Below are 20,897 nucleotides of genomic sequence, written 5' to 3' on the forward strand. Positions count from 1 at the left end.
GATTCGCAAAAATGCGGGGTCACCTGCGATGTGCCACTGCGATCCAGCCTTCCGTCGAACACCCAATGGACAGACCCAAGAAAAGACCCAGACCCACACTTTCCTGCCGCGAGTGTCGCCAAAAGAAGCTCCGATGTGACCGGGCCCAGCCGTGCCAGCAATGCCTCAAAGGGCAGCGCGAGGCGCTTTGCGTCTTTGACCAAGGGCTGCCGTCCCACCCGTCAGCATCTCAAACGCCAGAGAATCTCGAAAGCCACAGCACCGGCGGCCGTGTCTCGGAGAATGAACGCATGGAGGTACAGCCACGAGGTAACTCAGCTTCGCAGGAAAGGAGCAGCGTCGTCGAAGACCTTCAAGCGCGGGTTACATCGCTCGAAGCAGTTATCTCTGCCAGTCGTGCACTTTCCTACACGCCTTCTGGCCACGCCCAGCAGCCGGCCGGGACGCTTTCGGTCAAAGGGGACAGGTGCCGATACTACGGAAACGGATACCAGGACGGCCTGTATGACCGCGTGCGCAGCATGGCCACCTCGATCCTTCAACCATCAACAGATCCAGAGCTTTGGTCCTTGGCAAAGGAGGTTCAGAACCTGATAAAGCGGCGGATCGCCGACACGGCTGCTCCATCAACGAGCAAGCCAAACACTTTAACCCAGCTGCGAGACCAGCTACCGGAACCGGACATCTGCCACTCTCTAATCCGCACCTACTTCTCCCTATACGAGGACCGCCTCGCCATCCTCCACCGCCCCACCTTCACGCCCCTCTTCTCCGCCTTCATCGCCAACCCGCCCGGCCCCTCGCACACCACCAGCCCCGTCGAGCCCCAAATATACGCCGCAATGGCCCTCGCAGCCCACCACCTCCGCGCCTCCTCCCACCCCCACCAGTCCGCGGCCGAGGCCTGGCTGCGTCTCGGCCCCTTCGCCGCCGTCGAAGCGTGGCTGAGCGATCTCCCAAGGGGCGCCCGGGGCTCCGTCCCGACGCTGCAGACCCGCGCGCTGCTCGTCCTCGCCCAGCAGGCGCGCGGCGGGCAGCACGTCGAGGACCACTGGCAGGCGACCAATGCGCTTGTGCGGGCGGCTATGGCGGCCGGGCTGCACCGCGACCCGATGGCGTTTGGTTCGTCGTTTTCTGCGGTGCAGGGCGATCTGCGGAGGCGGCTGTGGTGGAGCGTCGTCGAGATGGATGTGGCGGCGTCGATGGACTACGGCATGCCGCCGGCGCTGTGTGTGGAGGATACGGATGCCTTGCCCGGCGCGAGGCCGGATAAGTTGGATCTGCAAGTGTGCTTGGGCGAAGGGGGGGAGGCGACGGGCAGGGGCGCCGTGCTGCAGGACTTCCTGGCGCGGTCGTTGCGCGGAAGGCTGGGTGTTGCTGGCGTTGTGTGTCGAAGCGTGCCGGACCAGGCGTCGCGGGTCGGGCTCAAGCAGCTGTGTGATGGAGTGGAGATCGCCATGAGGGACTTGCCGCCTCTGGTTGATTCTGGCGTTGACCCGACGGACGTGAGTGTGAAGGCGGCTGTTGCCTCGCTCAGGGCGCTGCGCGGCACCGTGGCCATCTCTGTGCAGCGCTGCCTTTCACCGGAGGACATTCCGGGCGTGGAAAGTGTTCGTGGAGCTGCCGACATTCTTTCCTCTCTGATACTTCTCGCGCCAGGAGTCGAGGAGACAAATGCGCCGGGGCCTTACCTCAGCAAGTTCATTGTCGAGTTCACGCAAGATATATACAAAGCCATGACGCTCCTAAGCAAGCACCTCGACCGTGGCCGAGACGCTTCCGAGACCAGCGATCCGTCATTACAAGCCCCTCGTTTGTTCCAGCTCCTTGGAGAATCCCTTCAAGTATTCATCAACAACGTCGCCCTTGAACATACGAGTCTCAAAAGCCTGTTCGCCCTAAGCGTATCCGCTTCCCTAGCCAAAGCGAGAAGCAACGGCGAAGTGGAGAAGAAAGCCGTGCGGGAAGGGTTGATGGAAACGCTTGCTCTTCTACAAAGGAGGTTTCCGGCGGCGACAAAGGTACGTGGGCACCGTGCCACATTCATACAATGCTTTCACTCACTGGTGCGGTCCTCAGTCCGCGGGGCAGCCAGGCTCGGTCACGACGGACGTGTCACTCGACGAACTCATGCATTCGGAGAGTGCCTTTGACGTGGATGTAAGTTCGACCCTTCCCGACACAATCGTCCGATGCTCACCCTCAAACAGAGCTCTATCGACTGGCCGTCGTCGGACTGGTTGAAAGACCTTGACGAGGCATGGTTTTGAAAGCGCCGATCCACGTCCTCACCACCCCACCGCCGTTGTAAAAGCGGAGTGTACCATCGCTTTGGTGTTCGAAGCTGCGGCGTCGAGGGTTGGAGTTGAAGTGAGAGCAGAGAAATGGACCGGCCGGCAAGGTCGGACGGTGGACCTCGGTGGAGGAGAGTGTGAGCGGAGTAGTGGAAGGGCTCGGCTATCTGGGTAAGAATGGAGACGGACGAGGACGGCGGTCAAGGAAAGGCCACATTAATAGACCCACCGGTTAGCGGGAGTCCTTTGGGCTTTGCCACGGCGCCAAGGGTCTTGGGTGTTTGGGGATACGTCGTAGGGGAGAGGGCTAAGGAAGTGGCTTTGTGGCGCCCACGTGGTCACCGTTCCCACGTGTCGAATCCGTTCCGTCGTACCACATCTGGTCTTGGCCGGGCTTCTCCGCGGCCTTCTAGCGGGATTCTACGCCTCTTGCAATTTCCACATGGTCGGGCGCGAGATTTTGTGTTTGGATTGAGTTGGGCGCACTGGGTGCGCGGCAGCCTGTGTCAACCGTGGCTTGCGGAACCCACGTGGCGGAAGAACACGGGATCTTATCTGCCGGGTCAAGGGAAACGGGTGGTGTACAAAATGTAGTCAGACGTGCGGCACCGCCGCGCCCGCGCCATCCAAACACGGCTAGCGTGATCAGCCCGGGCCGGCGCATCATTCCGTTTCGGGCAAGTTTTAGGTGCGAATGTGCGCTGCGATTGCAACGGTCTGAAGATATCCTGTGACTTCCTACCGACCGACACGCGACTGGAACATGCAAGTGCGAGACAGACAGGCTGACAGCGCAAGCTCACCGTGGCCGACTTCCCCGGCGGCACGCGTCTGGAGGGCGTGTGGTGTTTGGTTCCTGTCGGGCCGAGCATGTGCGGAGCCGTACGGCCCACATGGGACCTCAGATTGCATGCATGGCACGGATGTGATGTTGACTCGGGAAAGGAAGTTTTGTCGCTCCTGTCAGCCGTCGCCACCCTGCGCCACGTGTGATTGACTTTTCCATCCGGACGATTTAATATCATTTCTTAAAGGGTCCACTGAGCCGCACCCGAGTCGCCAGACATTCCAATCGACCGTCTTGCCCTCCAGGTCCCTTGCAAACGTACGCCTTTCCCGGACAGCCTTGGCAACCCCTTTCAGTCGCTGACCATGGCCATAGTTTAGCCCCCATCAGAAAACAAACCTCCTATTTCCCAACAAGTCTTACACTCGCCATGGTGGGTACTCATACCAGAGAAGGCAAGAACGCGCATCTAACCAGCACTCGCGTAGGGTGAATGCCATGATTACGTTATGGCCGTCCTCTGTCCGCCTGCCGTGGTCGTACTAAAGCGTGACTTCGGTACCGACGCTGTCATCAACATAGGCCTCTGCTGCCTCGCCTGGATCCCAGGAGTCGTTCGTAAGTTCTGCTGCTGCCAGAAGTAGATGCCTCTGCTAACCTGATGTCCAGACGCATACTACATCATCGCCCATACCGTCGACCTGGACTCATTAGTATAACGTTGGTTGCAAAATTCATGACGATAGACGGATTGGTGTTTCGTGGCTAGAGGTTTAGAGGATGCATCTTCGGTTACAGAAAAGTAATATTAATGTAGACTATACCCAATCATTCAATTCTACCGGGACATTACTGAGAGCGTCAACGCAGGAAACAACTTGTGCATCATCGTATCATAAGCATGCCAACACCCCCCTATCCTCCCCCTCCCCCCCGCACCGGTCCTTAATTCGCAATCACCGGCGTCCGACAATCCCACACATCCGTCTCACACGCATCGACCAAAAACGCCGCAACACTCCTCCTCGTCACCTTCGCCAACCACGGCGCCCCCACGCCCTCATCCCCAAACGTCCTCACCGGCTTCTCCTCGCCCTCGCCCAGCATCGCCGGCCTTACCAGAACATACTTCAGCCCCTCCCTCTCCTTCATCTCGCTGTCCACAAGATCGTGGTCTTCGAACTGGTACTTCATGTTGGTCCCGCGCAGCACGAGCCGGAAGGCGCAGAGCAGGTTGGGGGCGGACTCGGCGACGCCGAAGGCCGACATGGTGACGATCTTGCGCACCCCGTGCGCCTGCATCGCGGCGGCGACGTGGGCGTGCGCGTCGGCCATCATGCGCGGCGGCGCGGCGGGGGCGGCGAACGGGCTGTCCGAGACGCGGGCGGCGTTGAGCGTGACGATGACGGCGTCGGGGCGGGATGGGTGCAGGAAGGAGGCCGCGATGTCGGGTTGGGAGAGGGGTGTGCCTGGGATGTGTGTGTTAGCGCCGCTGTTGGATGGAGGGCTTGGGCTTGGAGGAGGGTGGTTGCTTACCTTTGACGACGGTGAGGCCGGCTCGCGGTGTGAGGGAGGCGGGATTGCGGACCATGGCGGTGACGGTGTGGCCTGGTGATGTGTTGGTTAACGCTGGCGGTGTTGGGGGGTTCTGAGGGTGCTTACCTCGCTGGAGCGCGTTGTCGATGACCATCTGGCCGGTGCGGCCGCTTCCTCCGAGGATGTAGAAATGCATGATTGGCAGTGGATGAACGGCGTGTGTGTATAGTGAGATTGTTTGGATTGGAATGCGCTGATGCAGTTGCTACAGACAGTGAGAATTGCTGTCCATTTGTAGGTCGAGTCCGGATCCGACAGCTTCGGATCCGAGTGGCTGTCGGATCCGGAGCACCGCGCTAACCCGTTCGGGCATGTCTGACATGCAGTACATAAACGGCTGCCCTCCCAAGTGAGAGCGAGAAGCAAACCATCATCAAGCGCCTTTGCAAGCACTGCGTCTTCCACAGCACTTCTTCGCCATTCTAAAAATGTCTTCGCCCATCGCGTCCAACATCGCCATCATCGGCGGCGGCCTCGCAAGCCTCACCCTCGCCCTCTCCCTCCACCAACGCGGCATCCCCTGCACCATCTACGAAGCACGCCCCGAGTCTGCCTCCACCCCGGGCGCCCTGATGCTCTCCCCCAACGCCCTCCGCATCCTGGACTCCCTCTCCATCTACTCCGAGATCCGCGACCTCGGCTTCAACTTCTCCACCGTCGCCTTCAAAAACGCCGCCGAAGAAACAACCGACCTCTACCACCTCGGCGGCGCCGCCCAATACACCTACCCCTGCCTCCGCATCTACCGCCAAACCCTCCTCCTCGCCCTGCGCTCCGCCGCCGCCCGCGCCGGCATCGCCATCCACTACTCCCACAAATTCCTCTCCATCACCTCCACCTCCACCTCCCCCGCCACCGGTCACACCACCTTCGCCGTGCAACACGCCATCGACGGCACCACGACGCACGCCACCGCCTCCCTCCTCATCGGCGCCGACGGCATCCACTCCCGCGTCCGCACCCAACACGTCGCCCCCACCGCCCCCGCGCACTACGAAGGCCGCGTCGCCATCACCTTCGCCATCTCCCGCGCGCAAGCCGGACTCCCAGCCGACTACCCGTCCCCCGTCGCCATCCACGGCGCGCGCGGCGCCTTCGTCCTCGCGCCGCAGACGCCCGACGGCGCCGCCGAATTGCTCGCGGGCACGCAGGTCGCTCATCCCCAGCTGGATCGCGACGGCTGGGCGGCGCTGGGCGCGGATAAAGAGGGGCTGGCGGCGATGCTAAGAAGGGACGAGGGGATGTGGCCGGGGACGGTGAGGGGGGTGTTGGAGGGGATGCCCGTGGAGTCGTTGGCGGTGTGGCCGTATTACAGCGTGCCGAGGATGGAGAGCTGGGCGGGGGGTGGGGCGGAGGGCAGGGTTGTTGTGTTGGGGGATGCGGCGCATGCGATTCCGCCGACGGCGGGGCAGGGCGCGAGTCAGGCGCTTGAGGATGCGGTGACGTTTGCGGAGGTGGTGATGGGGTTTGAGGATGGTGCGGGTGGGGAGGGGGGGTGGAGGGAGGCGGTGGCGAGGTGGCAGAGGTATCGGCAGCAAAGGGTCGATAGGGTGTTGGCGTTGACGCTGCAGTTGAATAATGCGAGGCTGCCGGCGGAGGAGAGGGCGCAGCTGAAGGATGGGGAGGTGTGGCGGAGTGGTGGGGATGGGGAGCTGGCGTGGTTGTATTGCGCAGACATTGTAAGCGAGCTGCGGGAGTTTGATGGGTAGATGGGGAGCGGTATGCGCTGGCTATTTGTGTAGAATACGCTCGGTTCATGATTTTTTTTTTTTTCAAGAATTTACAGATACATGATTGTTGTACATTTGCCGAGCTACATTTGTGTCGTGGGAATGGGAGACAGAACCACCGTTGCTTTGTGAAGACAAGTTTTGACATCGAAGCATTCCCCTTCGGCATTCCCTTGCTTGTAGACCGTAGGTGTGACGACGAGGCCAACTTGCCCCGACGTGTCTGACACCTCACAATCCTCAGTCTTCATGCAGGTGCTGTCGAAAAGAGGGTCCGATGCGCCTGTCTGTTGGATTCCAGGGAAGCTAATGGTCCAGCATGCGCGCTGCCGCCGGAATAAAGCAGAAATTCCCAAAGCATGTTGAAAGATGGCAAGCAGTTGTTGCGCGACTTCTGGAAGCGACTGGTCCACTTTGATCCACGGGGCAATGACGGAAAGCACTCTTGTACATTCCGCGACCAGCCACTGAGGCACCGTCTCTTTTATGCCGCTGCCATCCTCTGGCTTGGGTAGTAGCTGGAATGAGAGGGCTCTCCAATTGTTGAGCTTTTCCGGGGGGATTCCTGTGATGATTGTTTAGCCAGCCGACTATTGGCGAAGACGTGGCAGACACTTACTCATTGAACGCATCATGCTCTCCAATGCAAGAATTCTCTCGACAAGAGAGGCATTTGTCACTTCGACATCGCGGGCGTGTGGTTTGTGACGAGACACGGAGAAGACAGCATCGCAGATGACGTACGCGGTCCATGCTCGCACAAACAGCCGACGGCGCTTCCTGTCGTGGAACTGTTCCTGTAGAGACTCAAGACTTCTCACTCCGGGGAAGACGGCACGATAGTGGACCAAGTCTTCCTCTTTCAACATGGCGTGGCCAACGTCGCCGGCCTTCAGGAAGTGCGTGGACCACCCCTTGATCTGGCCAAGGAGGGTAAAGATGCTCCCCAGGATGTGGTCGTCGGGTAGTTGCTCGGCGAAGAGATCGTCCTTCCTGCTCATAGAGACGTGAAGTTTGTCCGCCGCACGTTTCATGCTGATATTCTCGTCGGTCAAGCGCTTCACCTCATCCCTCTGCGCATCCAACTGCTCCTTGACTTTTCGAAGCTGCTGCTGCAATGCCATGTTGTACGAGAAGAGTTCGGTGTACTCATTACCGTGCTTGTGCGTGCTCCTGGCCCAAAACGTTGGGTGCTGCAACGGCCAGTGTCCGATGCTTTGCTGTGGTGAGGTCGATTTCTTTGATAAGATCTTGGGCGGCTTCCGACGACGATACTCCTGTTTGCGACCATCCGCAGCTGTACAGTCTGGGAGACCATTTCGTCTGGTGTGACTTTCACAACCGCTCTCTGCGGAGAGTCTTTCATTTCCATCCTTGTCCACTAATGATTCCGCTTTAGTATGTACGACAGATAAATATTCAAGGGAAGGCTTTTTTACTTGCAGAGTCCCTCCTCTGACGTCTCGGGGTAGACATTTGTGACGCGGGTTGTTGATTGGACATTCCTGCTGCAAGCTTTGAGGTGTTATCCGCACGAAAGATGGTGGATGTCATGTTGTTGAGATAGCATATTTGATATCAATTTAAGCAGTGTTATAAATCGAAGGAGCTCACGTGAACATCCACAAGCGTCACGCTGACGTAGTCCTACGATCGTCCCTTCGCGCTATCAGAGAATCCCATCATGGGCGATGGCGGCGGCCCAGGCCTACCAAGTTCTAAATGCCATGGTCTCTTTTTAATCCATGGTTAATATCAAATAGACGCATTTGGCTTAGCGTCGCATGCTAGTATCAACCCTCGCAGAGATACACAAGAATAGGCATAGAATTAACTAAGCAACGTCACCTCGGCTGAACTCAAGCAGTCGATCAAAGACACTCGACGAGAGCCCGAGGAGACCAAGCACAGCAGGAAGTAGCCGAAAGCCCCAACCCAGCAGCCCACCTCCCCCTCCCGCTCCCACTGGCGCTCCAGACCTCGCCCTCTGAACCGACTTCTGCACGTGCACCCCCACCGGCGTTCTCAGACTGGCCTGCTGCATTTCAGCAGTCCTCAGCCGCTGCTGACCCCTCACGCAATCCTTCTGAATCTTACTCTTCATCACCCTATCGCCCTCGACCAGCTCCCGCTTCAGCGCCTCCACATCGGCCAGCTCCTCGCGGTGCCGCGCCTTCGCCGCCTCCAGCCCGGCATCGACGAGCGCGCCCGCCGCCGTTTCGTGCAACGGCGTGCCGTCGTCAACAAGCTCTTCCTGCAGCCTCAGCACCACGCCGTCCCGCACCAACAATTGGCTGGCGAGCGCAACCGCCGACGGCGCGTCGCCGTGGAAGCGGGCCATGTTCGAACCCCGAGCGAGCATGTACGCCCAGAAGCCATCGCGCAGCTCTTTCTCCCTTCGCGCCCCCGTCGCCTCGGAGTCCAGCTCGCCCCAGCGCGTGGTCACGAGCAGGACGCTGGCGAGCGCCGCGTCGCCGCAGATGGAGCGGAAGACGTTCAGGGTCGCGACGGCCGAGCCCGTCATGCGCATGTCGGTGATGCGGTGCAGGTAGACGACGCCCTTGAGGGGGACGCCGAGGGCGTGCTGGGCGGCGAGGATGCGCGCGATCTCGCCGAGGATCTCGGCGTCCGGCCGGATGGTGTCGTCGAAGCCGGGGGTGTCGAGCAGCAGGACCTTGGTGCGCCCGACTTCGGTGGGGATGAGGTGGCAGGACTGCGTGCCTGTGGAGGGTGGGGGGTGTTAGGATGTGCGTTCCGGTGTGTGGTGTAAGACGTACAGGACTTCATGCTGTCGCCCTCTTGCACTACCTCTCGTCCCGCCAGTTGGTTGATGAAGTAGCTCTTTCCCGAGCCGGTCACGCCGACGACCATGATCATGGGTGCGGCGTCGGCTCCATTGGGGGGTTGAGCAGTCGTCATCGTGTCGATGGAATAGTGGTGCGGTGTTTCGAGATATGGATCTATGAAAGAGGATTTGGACGGAAAAAAGTATTCTGGGGCTGCCTGTCTGCGATACGGATGTGATGTACGCATCTACTTGCATCATCAGAATTAGGAAATCAACATTGCCATACAAGGACTTTGGTAGAGCACGTGACAGCTATGGCTAGTGAGGGACATCAGCTTTCGGGTGCAGCTGAATGACGGCTTCAACACGCTCTAACCAAATGCAGTCGTGAGACTAGAAGGGTCGCGTCACTTCCCGGTGATTCAACACAGTAGTCATGTCGTCAAGATCACGATGATCTCAAGTAGTCCAGCAGAATTTCCAGGGTTCGTGGTTTCAGTGGAAATAGTCCGCATGACCCCAGCTCCAGGCGTAGCTGATGACCTAGTAGAAAAGCTTCGCCAAGCCGCCACGCTTCGTGTTTCCAAGGCTTGCTGAAGGGCTCGATGACAGCTAACGATTTCACTGCCGTTGCTGGTAAGCAAGGGATGGCTCAAACTTGACGGAGAGAGCGAAGATTATCATGGAGATAAGCCCTGATTGGTTGGCACCCAGTGCCGCTGTCTCTTCCATCGAGGATTGAAATCGTCGAAGCAGTTTAGGGTCTGGTTCGGCTTCGGATCATGGCCATTAAAACTACTGTTACATGGTTCCGTCGTCCTCGCGGCTTTGTAGTCACGATCTGGAACCGCACTACTACGTGGCAAATATATATATATCCATGTTGGTAGGAGGTATTGTCAGTAACGTATTGTAAACTTCTTCAACGTTGCTCTACTTTAGGATCCAAAATGTTGTCCCAGATCGTAGTAGGCATAGACTTCGGAACGACGTAAGCATTCGAAAGCAGACCGGAGATCCAGCAAGACTAACGCTCTCTGCAGCCATTCCGGAGTTTCGTGGGCAGTCAAGACCAAAGCCGGAGGACACAAGGTCCGGGTCATCAACGACTGGCCCAATCCGCACGCCCAAAATGCCACGGCCGACAAAGTTCCAACCACCGTATCCTACGGCGGCGACGGGAAGCTGGATCGGTGGGGCTACGCCAATACTCCGGGTGACTCGACCCTCAAGTGGTTCAAGGTGCTGCTTGAGCCAGATAACAAGTACAGGAATGCGGTAGAGGAGGTGCAAGCCTCGATGAAACTCCTCAACTCGATCGGAAAGCCTCCAGAAGACCTGACCGCCGATTACTTAAGCTTGATCTGGAAGTACACCAAGGATGATCTTCGTCGGCACCAAGGACAAGACTGGGAAGACATCTACGCGCTGAAGGTGGTGTTGACGGTCCCGGCCATCTGGTCTGCAGCGGCCAAGGAGAAGACTCTGCGGGCAGCCAAGGCTGCGGGATTCCCCGCCGACATCACCCTCGTCACAGAGCCGGAAGCCGCAGCTATCGCCGTGCTGAAGGATAAGGCAGCTGAAGAAGGTCTCGAGGTAAGCAAATGTCGACGCTTTTTCAGTGTCGAGTTAGTGACAGCCCTCAGGTTGGCGATTCTTTCGTTGTCTGTGATGCAGGCGGTGGCACCGTGGTAAGTCTCGCTCCTGAGTACCTCTGCAGGTTGCTGATCGACAGCATCCAAGGACCTCATAAGCTACAAAATCAAGAGTCTCAGTCCTTTGCAGATTGAGGAGAGCGCTATCGGTGATGGTATCGTGGTTCCGCTCTGTCGAATCCGACGTGCGTTGACATGCTGCAGGTGACCTCTGTGGGTCTGTGTTCCTGGACCGAGCGTTTGAGAGGTACATTGCCACCATCATTGGGCCCGAACGGTATCGTACGCAGTTCAGTCAAAAGGCCAAGACGAACATGATGAGAGAGTTTGAATACGGCGTGAAGAGAGTGTTTACGGGTGAGAATGCCCTCTACACGGTCGACCTGAAAGGTTCCGGAGACGACTCCATGAACGGCATTGACGACGATACCATAACGTTAAAGGTGTAAGTCATCCTCTTTCGCTCGAGAAATACCAGTTGACCGATGGCGTAGGTCGATGCTCAAGACCATCTTCGACCACGTTTGCAACCAAGTCCAGACCCTGGTAGAGAGGCAGATTGACTCAGTCGGCGAGCATGGCTCAAAGGTCAAGGTAACAGCACAGACGGCGTATCGTGAGTTTCAAATGCTGACATGCGTCGCCAGGCTGTGCTGCTTGTCGGAGGATTCGGCAGCAGCAAGTATCTCTTCAACCACATCTCTGCCGCGCAGAAGGCGTCTGAAATCCGTGTGCTGCAGAGTACGAACGCGTAAGCCCGCTCGTGTGAAGCAACTGGTTCACCGATCGCTAATTGCCACAGGTGGTCTGCAATATGCCGTGGCGCAACCGAATGGGGCCTCGAGAATGCCGATGCCGTCGCCGTCTGTCCTGACCGCACCAACAAGACTGTTGTTTCGCGCTTGTCGCGCTACAGCTATGGGGTGGCCTTGTCCTGCCTTTGGGACGCGTCCATCCATGATGAGCATGATCGATACTTTGACCAAGCAGAAGGCGTATACCGCGCAAGAAACCAAATGAGGTGGCTTCTGAAAAGGGTAAGACTTACATGAGCTTGGCCTTTTGTCGCTCGCCACTCACTTCGTTCACAGGGTCAGAAAATAAAGGATGGTCAGGTGCTGAAACTGTCTCTGTATGAGACAGTTGATGTAGGGTGCCGGGACTGTGAACGTCTAACCTTCACAAGGTGTCTTTACATCTGTGGCAAAGACATTCCCTCTAAGCGGCAAGACAGCTGTAAGTTTCCAAGTGTTTCCTACTTCCTACAAACTCAGCAGTTAACATTGCGCCTCCAAAACAGCCGTCATCAAATTCTGCTCCGTTTCCTACGCCATCCCCCGCAACCAGTTGTCCATGGAAAAAATTTACACGGGCAAGGCCAACGGGAAGAGATACAGAGACGCCATCTTCAACCTGGTGCTAAAAATGGGAGGGGCAAAGGTGGACTTCAGGGTCTACTACAATGACAAGCTTGCCGCAAACTGTGAAGCAAGATATTTAAAAGATGCGTAGTCTGCTTGTTGGTTGAGCTTGATTGGTTTGTAACGCTTCAGCAAACAGCGCGGAATGCTACTTCCTTTCATACTCTACTTTCCCAAATATCAATGCAAGAACTCTTACAGGTTGCCATCGCTCTGCATATCCAAACCGCCTATCTGGCTAACTGTGATGGTATGCTGTGTAGGGAATAATAGGGCAATATAGCAGAATTGCACGATGGTATATATGTACACACAAATGATTGGTAACATCGAATTTCTTCTCCTCATCGACTGCTATCGTGTACTCGAATGGGACAGAGCTCGCCCAATCCTACTCTTCGAATCTGTCGGCCAGATGCATTTATCAGTGCTTGCAAGCCGGGGCTGCATCTTGTGTCACTAGCCTGACCAGTAACACCAAATATGAACAGCTCGCGCACTCAACACCTCGCCAGCCTCACCCGCCGCGGTGGCTGCCAAAACTCCAATCCATAGCAGCCCAGTTCCACTGATTCACACCCATATCCAACGGAAACTGTCCGGGCGGACCAGGGTTGGGAAATCCGCCCAGACTCATTTCTGCACCGCCGCCTTGTCCTTCCACGCCGTAAAACAGGCCGTTGGCACCAAAGTCTACCGGCATCAAGCCGACCATGTCCACGGCCGAAGCCGGGTGACGCTGCTGCTGCTGCTGCTGTTCCGCATCTTGCACGTCGGCCGCCATCTCGGCCATCTTCTGCCGGAAGCGGACCACGATCCTCGGCGGCGTCAACGGGGTCCCCGCTTCCCGCAGCGCCGCCTCGCGAGGCTCCCACGCCTGCAGCACCATGCCGGCGAAGATTTCGAACAAAGGATTCTCGTCCGCCGTGAGTGGCGAGAAGGCGAAGCGGGAGTCGTAGTGCGCGCACATGACTTGCCACGCGCGCTCGGCGTGCGAGCCGACGGGCCGGCGCTTGAGCTCTTGCACGACGTGGACGTAGGCGGGGAAGGGGAAGTGGAACTGGAAGAGCCAGCGGTAGCCCGCGGTCAGGGGCGAGGTCATGATCTTGGTGTCGCCGTCCAGCATGGCCAGCGCGTGCGAGAGAGCGGCGTTGCGCTGCGCCTCGGTCAACTGCGTCGAGGGGATGGAAGCCTTCGAGTTGTGCTCGACGAGACGGTATCGAGCGAGGAATACTCGTGCTGTCCAGATGGCCATGAAGTGAAGGGGGTTCTCGGGATCGCAGAAGCGGAGATACTTTTCGTTGAGTCGCCGCTCGAGGCCGTCCAGCCCGCCCTCCTCTTCTACGTCTTTGGCGACGGATTTCAAGGCCGGAGTGGTGAAGTCAAGGTGGACAGCAGCGTGGCGGAGGAACTCGCCCATCTCACTGCGCACCGCGGCAAAGAGCGTGTCGGTGCACTTGGCTTGGGCAGGAGTCGGCGGCTCTCTCATCTCCGTCCAGAGGTCCGAGTCGTTCACGTTGAGAGGGATGTTACAGTCCCAGGTCGGCCCCAGCGTTACGGATCTGTAGTTGGCCAGCTCGCCTATGCGCGTGTCGAAGAGGACGAGTGCCCACCAAAGCCGGCGGCGTATCTCCGCCTCGAGAGCGGAACATCTGGCATTGGCCGACTCGCTGTCGATGCCCATGCGTTGCGCAATGCGAATAGCCACGCCAAGCATCGAGGAGAGCGATCGCGGGTCAGTCCTGGGGCCGACCGAGACAAGGTAGAGAAACAGTGCGGTGAGACAGTCGCGATTCCCGGTGCGGAGAAACCCACAGTTTAGCAGCGCTTGCTCGCAGCCGAAGTGGTGTGCTGCCAGGACATCTTGCTTTGGGGAGCTGAAGATGGCCTGGCAGTCGTCATCGCTAAGGCTCTGGACGGAGACGCAGTAGATGCTGAACATGAGCGCCTCCAAGGCGGCGTTGGTGCGCGAGACATTGCCGGCTGCTTCTATGATGCGTCCCTGCAGGCTGGGAGCGTGCGTGACTTTGAGCAACGGGTTGACATTGTCCAAGTATATCTGCCAGAGGCGGAAGATGTGCACCGGCTCGGGGTGCAGAGTGGAGATGTCGACTGGCGTCTTGCGGGAGCCGAGCAAGAGGTGGTCCGTCTTTGTGTACAACAGATCCCACGCGCTCCTCACCACACCCTCACGCACATCATCCTGCGAGGAGTCACTATCGTTGTCGGGGTCTCGGAACTGTTGTTAGCTTGTCAGCGCCGTGGAGCTTCGAATGGACGCTGGGAAGTATACTCCTTGGCTCATGGCGTGCCAGAAATTCCTGGAAGAATCAGTCATGTGGAGATTGGCTTTGTTGCGTGCACGTACTTCGCCTCGTATACTTTTTCAGGCTTTGAAACGGACGGCTGCTCTACCTCGGCAGCTTCGGCCATCTGCTCATCGGAAGGGATGGTGTTGGGAGACACATTCTCCTCTCGATGGAGCGGCTCGAATTCCACATTGTTTCGACGAAGCAGGTCTTCGTATTCTCTGAGACGATCCAACAGTTCTCGCTCGGGAAACCTGCGCTTTCTCCGACCAGGATTAACAGTTGCTGGGACGCACGATGCTTTGGACCTGACGCAGTTGGTGCAGGGAAACTTGCGGTTGCACTTGATCTTGCGCTGCTGACAGAGCACGCACGCAAGCACCCGTGCAGGCTTTCGCGGTTGAGATGACGGGGAAGACGCGGCTGGGCTATCCTGCTCGGGCGTGGGCCACACCGCCGACATGGTTGCATAGAGTGGTTGTCCGAGAGGGTCTTTGAGAGTGCGTTGTCTCGGGGTTTTGTAGTCCCCGACCAACCCCCGGCCACTAATTCCTCGGTCAAGCCATCCCTGGCCTAGCTTGCTTATCTTCCTGTGACGTCAAGCGCATCCTTGGCTGCTGCTGCCTACCACTGCTGCCAACGCAGATAATCTTTCGTCCCAGCGGTAACGTATTCTCATTCAAGCCATCTCCAGCCAGTTTATCAAATGCAAGTACACCACCTTTTGCAGCCAATGGCTAGCGCTAAGATACCAATTATTACGAACTGGAGGTCCTAATGATATGCTAATTGTAGTCGAACTCTTATGTCTTGCCATTCGTTTTTGCGCTACTGAAGAAGCTGATAGGGCAAGTCTGGATCAATCATAATTCAGATATAGAATGTCGGAATGGAGAGCTTCTCTGTCCAGGTTCTTATAGGATAGAAAGCTGTAGCATCTCTCGCACTTGTCGCTGACTACCTCTTAACCTGCGTGAGTAGAATGAGCACCGATTTATGAGCATTAACGGCATCGCCCAACTTCCCGATCTCCTCGCACGAAAAGTTCCGTGTGCATCTAAAGAATCTATAGATAGCCTTTGAACTGGTCTCACGCCGGTGACAAAAGAAATTGCCTACCATATCTACCTTACAAAAAAAAAATCTCACCGGGTGGGAAGTTGCATATAAGATCCGGACGTAAATATACATTTAAAATCCGGACGTCAATATAAATTTTAAAAGTAAATTTAGGTCCGGATCTTATATTCAACTACCTACACCAACTTAGTAATGAAGTGTTTGTGTAAGGTAAACACGGCGGTGCAATTTCTTTTGTCACTTGCCGTGGTCTCGTCCCTCATGTATGATACAGGCAAATGCAAACCGCGCAGTACCCTCAGAGCTTGGGATACGAGGTATGAACTAGGGTGCGGGGGTGGCGCAGGTTCGGTGCACGTTCGCTCATAGCTGCGGATGCGGATGCGGGCTCGGGTATAATTACTACTGCGGGCGGTAACACTGATTTCACTGAGGACGAGGCAGATACGAGGGAGTCTCTGGCCCCCGGCTTTACGCGGCATGGGAGACGGAATATGCCACGGGCCAGATGATAGACAAGACGATTCCCCGGTTGAAACAGTGGACCGAAGATCAGATTGGCGACGAAATGCCCCGACCAATTAGCCGGGCTCCCATTGGCACGACCATTCGCCTCCTGTTGCAAAACACCACGCTAACATTACTTGTGCCTTACTCTTGAATCGTGGGAAGATAAGGACGGCCGCCTCAACGGCATGCTAGTCAGCACCACGACCGCCACGCGAGCTCATATTAAACGCATTACAACTTGACATGTCAGCTCCAAAGCTTCGCCATATTCAACCAAGCCTCGCCATATTCAACCTATGGATGTCAATTCCGTTCAACCAATGGATGTCAGTTCCGTTCAACCAAGCCCTTCCGCGCAGGAAGCGGTGAAGAGAGTGGCTTGCACCCGTTGCCGCACGCAGAAGCTCAAGTGTCTCAAATCAGCGCAGGCCTCTGGCTTGGGCTCGAACTCGAAGCGGTGCGACCGCTGCCGCAAAGCCGACGCCGAGTGCAACTACGCAGCATCGCGGCCGGTCGGGCGGCCGAAGGCGGCGCATGGGAGAAGATCATCACGTAGTCCCAAATCCCCGCCGCCCGCACCAGCATCGCGACGCGCGAGCACCACGACGACGACGACGACGACGACGACGACGGACACGCAGCCGCAGCCGCAGCCGCAGCCGCAGATTTACCTCGACGACGACTACTTCAACACGCTACTGCTGGCCGCCGAGACGCCGGCGATGACGGAGACGGACGCCGCGATGCTGGACGCACACGGCTTCGACCTGTTCTACCACGACCCGGTGCCTTCTCCCGGCGAGCACCACCACCACCAAAGCGACTCCACATCAGCATCAGTCGCAGCCGACCACCAACAGCACCAGCCCGACCCCCTCCTGACGCCACCCTCAAGCAGCAGCAGAAGCTTCCCCCCCTTCGCGACCGCATCCTCCACCCCCTCGCACACGAGCAGCATCAGCAGCAGCACCAGCAGTAGTAGCGTGCCCACCCGGCCCCACACCGCCGCAGTCGACCGGCGGCGCGCGATGCAGCACCTATCCGACCTGGGCCTGCGTCTGTACACGCAGCTGGCCGCGCACCAGGACGGCGGTGCCTGCGCCGACAACCCGGACGTCGGGGCGCTCGCGGGCGACGTGCTACGCAGCTCCAACGACTACCTGGCGACCATCTCGCTCTTCTCGTCGCAGCACCAGCAGCACCAGCAGGATCGGCACGGGCACGGGCACCTCGACATGGCGACGGCGTTCCAGCTGCTGATCCCGTACGTGCGGCTCGTGCAGCTGCACGACGTGCTGCTCGAGGCGATGCTGCTGCGGCTGTCGTCGTCGTCTTCGTCGGCCACGACCCCTCCGGATTCAACGATAAGCAGGAGGTGCAGCGAGTCGTCCGGATTTCCCGACGTGTGGGTCGGCGGGGTGTGCGTCGTCGCAGCCGACAACAGCAATGGCCAAGGCGGCGGCCAAGGCGGCGTGTTCGGGGCTCGGTTGCTGCTGCAGATGTGCCTGTGCGTGCTGGGCGAGATCGAGAGCGTGTTGGGGCTGCCGGGGGAGGCGAGGATAGTCGAGGGCGCGGGCGATTATTGGGGGCCCAATGGTGGTGGTGGTGGTGGGGCCGCCAGGGGAGATGAGGAGGACGTCGGCGCGGGAGGATTGTTGCCGCAGGCGGTCTCGCCGCGGCTGCTGAGGACGGTGCTGGACGAGCGTTACGGCGGCGGCGGTGGTGCGCCTAGTGGTGGCGTGGATGTGCGGGCGACGAGAGATAGGATCGCGGGGGTCAGGCGGCTGCTGAGGCGCTAGCTATAGGGCCGGGGGCTGTGATTGGGGCTCGCGGGCTGCATGTTGATTGCGTGGCCGCTCTGGTTGGCTGCTTTTGGTTCGCGCGGCGAGTCGTGCGGTGCGGCAGCAGAGACACAACAGCAACAGTAAATATATAGATCTAGATACGAGAGCGGCGAAACTACTAGGCCCACGGCGCAACTCCCGGCTTGCTTTACCCCGCGGTGAAACCGTCCCGAGTCAAGCTTTGCGGGCCGTTTAAGCCTTCTCGGAAAGCCTAACCCGAACCGGCTTCGGCTCGAACACCAGGTAGGCTTTCTGGTCCATCCAGTCGCACGGCGTGTCGGGCGCGAGCGCCAGCTCGAAGCTCCAGAAGGTGCGCGCGAGGAGTACCCTGGCTTCGGCAAGGAACACTCTGGCGCCGTGTCAGCATGGGTGCTCAGCGGAGGAAGGGAAGCCACTTACTTGCCGCCCAGGCAGTTGCGCGTGCCGATGGAGAAGGGCTTGAAGGCCTCGCGGTCGTCCTGGTCGAAGCGCGAGTCGCGCAGGGCGTGGCCCGGCGGCAGGTGCCGCTCCGGGTGGAACTCGAGCGGCGCCACCCAGTTGCGCCCCGACGTCTGGGCCGTCTGCATGGCCATGCCCATGACCGTCTGCATCTCTGTCAGCACGCGGCTCCATAGCACGGCTCGGCTGCAACTTACGTTTCCGGGAATCCATTGGCCGTCGACCTGCAGCCCTGCGGGCGGGATCAGGCGCGGCAGGGCGATGGGCGTCGGGTGGTGGATGCGCAGCGTCTCGTCCAGCACGGCCTGCAGATAGGGCAGCCCGGCCGTCGACGCGACGCTGATGTCGGCTTCGGTCGCGAAGGCTTGCCGCATCTCGTCGCGCAGCGCCTGCAGCTTCTCCGGGTGGCGCAGCAGCAGGTACGTCGCCGTGGCCAGCGCCACCGTCGGCAGCTGCGACCCGGCGATGGTGACGGCCAGCGAGTGCGTGTTGAGCTCGTCGCGCGTGATGCCGGTGCCGCCCTTGCGCGGCGCGTCGCTTTTGCCGATGATGTTGCCGATGACGGGCGACACGAAGTCGGCGCGGTCCACGCCCAGGTCGCCCATCTCCAGCCGCTTCGTCACCAGCCCGGCCGTGTACGCCCAGTTGCGCGCGCGCACGCCCGCCGTCAGCCGCAGGAACACGGCGCCGAAGACGCGGTCGAGCGGGTAGAAGTAGCTGAGGTTGTTGCGCACCGCCCCGAACTTGGCGCCCAGGAAGAAGCCCATGATCCAGCCGTGCTCGTTGTCGCCCGCCAGCCCGTGGAAGCTCTCGCCGTACGCCAGGTCCGAGATGATGTCCAGCGCCGCGTACCCGAAGAACTTGGCCACGTCGACGACGCCGTCGGCGCTCTTCGAAGCCTCGCGCCGCAGCCGCTGCACGAACAGGTCCGCGTACATCTCGATCGTGCCCGCCTGCGCCCGCAGCGCCCGGTCGTTGAACGCCCCCAGCAGCGTCTTGCGCATCCGCTGGTGCGTCGCCCCGTCCGCCGTGAAGAGCGAGTCGGCCCCGTTCAGCGGCGGCGTCTGCGGGTGCGGGTCCTTGGCCAGCTGCGGCCGCTGCAGGTACAGGTCCTTCCACGCCCCCGACGAGATGGTCGTCAGCTCGTTGGGCGCCACCCGCACCACCGGCCCGTACCGCTCGTGCAGCCCGTCAAGCCATTTGTACTGCGTGCCCCGTGCTGCCGAAATCGAGAACGGGAGCCGCGAGAAGGCCGCCGTCCGCGGCCCCGGGAACTTGGAGAGCGGGTGGAAGTAGAGGCAGTAGATGGCCGATAGGACGTAGTACTATCGCCGACAACGTTAGCCGGGATCCTGGGAGCATACTTGCCTCGAGGAATGCTTACGGCCGCTGCCAACACTGCAGCAGTGGTAAGTGTCTGCCCCAAGCTCGAAAACGATAAAATGTCCATTGTAGCTGCGCGGTCGTAGCGGGAAAAAAGATCGGTTGGCCGTTTGGGTCCCCTTTATTGATCTCTGGTAGAACACAACCGGTTTTATTTAAGTAGCCGATTACAGTTCGAAGCCACACGGTGCAAAATTCCCGAATTCCATCCCGGGCCCGTGTCGATACCTATGGTAGGCTCGGCATTGTGATGTGGCAAGACCTCTACCATTACAGCCCCCTCTCGCAGCCAATGGCTAGCGCGAAGAATAGCAGAACATGGCGTAACTATACGTTAGCTTATTCTTAGAGAAAAAAAAACAATACGTAGGTATTCGACATTCTCGTCCGGACGATGGCTTCAACTACCCATGGCATGACCAAAAAAGAGATCCACGCTAGCCATCAGCTGCGCGAAGGAGCTGTACGAACACCCAAAGAGTCGCTGAGCGTGGGAGCCACACGCCCGTAGCACATGGGAACGTCCTCTGCGCCTCCAGCCCGAGGGATCGGTCGCAAGCAGGCCCGAAACAATGCCCGAACGGTCCATATTGCCCGGCCTGTAGGGACAACGACTCGTGCCCCGACTCATGCGCGGGCTTATAACGAACCGCAACCGCAGGAGACCAGGTTGGCTGCAGTCCAGCGGACCATTCAACATTCCGGTGTGCGCATCATTCCATCAACATGTCCTCTTCCAAATTCCGCCAAAAGTCCTCGGTGGCAATCTTCTGCCCGCAGAGCAAAGCCCCGGAGAAGGACTATCTCGACCAACTACAACGGTTCCTCACCGAACACGAACAGCTACGGCGGCTGGGCGAAGACGTCAAGCGTCTGCGCGAGACATGGGACATCATCGCCGCGCGCCGGGCGGACATCGCCGGCCTCGCCCAAGGCCCTCGATACCTGCGGGCGCTGCACGACTGGGTCGAGACGGGCGCGTCGGCACCGGTCGCCAATGCCATGTCGGGCATCCTGTCGCTGCCGCTGCTGGTGGTCATCCAGACGTGCCAGTACTTCCAG

General features: G+C 59.0%; 8 protein-coding genes across 8 annotated transcripts; 4 read left to right on the forward strand and 4 right to left on the reverse strand.

Moving 5' to 3' along the window:
* Positions 1–290: 290 nt before the first annotated feature.
* On the forward strand, positions 291–2,153 carry SLS55_009717 (uncharacterized protein; the record flags this gene model as incomplete). Its single annotated transcript, XM_066781112.1, has 2 exons — positions 291–296; positions 327–2,153. The coding sequence occupies 2 exons, from the start codon at positions 291–293 to the stop codon at positions 2,151–2,153; spliced, it is 1,833 nt and encodes a 610-aa protein (XP_066629058.1).
* A 2,952-nt stretch (positions 2,154–5,105) lies between these two features.
* On the forward strand, positions 5,106–6,386 carry SLS55_009718 (uncharacterized protein; the record flags this gene model as incomplete). The annotated part of the gene is made up of 1 exon (XM_066781113.1): positions 5,106–6,386. The coding sequence occupies one exon, from the start codon at positions 5,106–5,108 to the stop codon at positions 6,384–6,386; it is 1,281 nt and encodes a 426-aa protein (XP_066629059.1).
* A 611-nt stretch (positions 6,387–6,997) lies between these two features.
* SLS55_009719 (uncharacterized protein) lies at positions 6,998–7,560 on the reverse strand (the record flags this gene model as incomplete). The annotated part of the gene is made up of 2 exons (XM_066781114.1): positions 6,998–7,503; positions 7,557–7,560. The coding sequence occupies 2 exons, from the start codon at positions 7,558–7,560 to the stop codon at positions 6,998–7,000; spliced, it is 510 nt and encodes a 169-aa protein (XP_066629060.1).
* A 681-nt stretch (positions 7,561–8,241) lies between these two features.
* Positions 8,242–9,278, reverse strand: SLS55_009720 (uncharacterized protein; the record flags this gene model as incomplete). Its single annotated transcript, XM_066781115.1, has 2 exons — positions 8,242–9,120; positions 9,273–9,278. The coding sequence occupies 2 exons, from the start codon at positions 9,276–9,278 to the stop codon at positions 8,242–8,244; spliced, it is 885 nt and encodes a 294-aa protein (XP_066629061.1).
* Positions 9,279–10,145: 867 nt separating this feature from the next.
* Positions 10,146–10,890, forward strand: SLS55_009721 (uncharacterized protein; the record flags this gene model as incomplete). Its single annotated transcript, XM_066781116.1, has 2 exons — positions 10,146–10,150; positions 10,239–10,890. 2 exons carry the CDS (start codon positions 10,146–10,148, stop codon positions 10,888–10,890), a joined length of 657 nt encoding a protein of 218 aa, XP_066629062.1.
* A 1,898-nt stretch (positions 10,891–12,788) lies between these two features.
* SLS55_009722 (uncharacterized protein) lies at positions 12,789–15,043 on the reverse strand (the record flags this gene model as incomplete). Its single annotated transcript, XM_066781117.1, has 2 exons — positions 12,789–14,510; positions 14,687–15,043. 2 exons carry the CDS (start codon positions 15,041–15,043, stop codon positions 12,789–12,791), a joined length of 2,079 nt encoding a protein of 692 aa, XP_066629063.1.
* A 1,447-nt stretch (positions 15,044–16,490) lies between these two features.
* On the forward strand, positions 16,491–17,969 carry SLS55_009723 (uncharacterized protein; the record flags this gene model as incomplete). The annotated part of the gene is made up of 2 exons (XM_066781118.1): positions 16,491–16,496; positions 16,599–17,969. 2 exons carry the CDS (start codon positions 16,491–16,493, stop codon positions 17,967–17,969), a joined length of 1,377 nt encoding a protein of 458 aa, XP_066629064.1.
* A 440-nt stretch (positions 17,970–18,409) lies between these two features.
* Positions 18,410–19,902, reverse strand: SLS55_009724 (uncharacterized protein; the record flags this gene model as incomplete). The annotated part of the gene is made up of 2 exons (XM_066781119.1): positions 18,410–19,777; positions 19,837–19,902. The coding sequence occupies 2 exons, from the start codon at positions 19,900–19,902 to the stop codon at positions 18,410–18,412; spliced, it is 1,434 nt and encodes a 477-aa protein (XP_066629065.1).
* Between the last annotated feature and the right edge of the window lie 995 nt (positions 19,903–20,897).

This window comes from Diplodia seriata (assembly GCF_021436955.1).
Source record: "Diplodia seriata strain FDS-637 chromosome Unknown scaffold_10, whole genome shotgun sequence".
NCBI lineage: Eukaryota > Fungi > Ascomycota > Dothideomycetes > Botryosphaeriales > Botryosphaeriaceae > Diplodia > Diplodia seriata.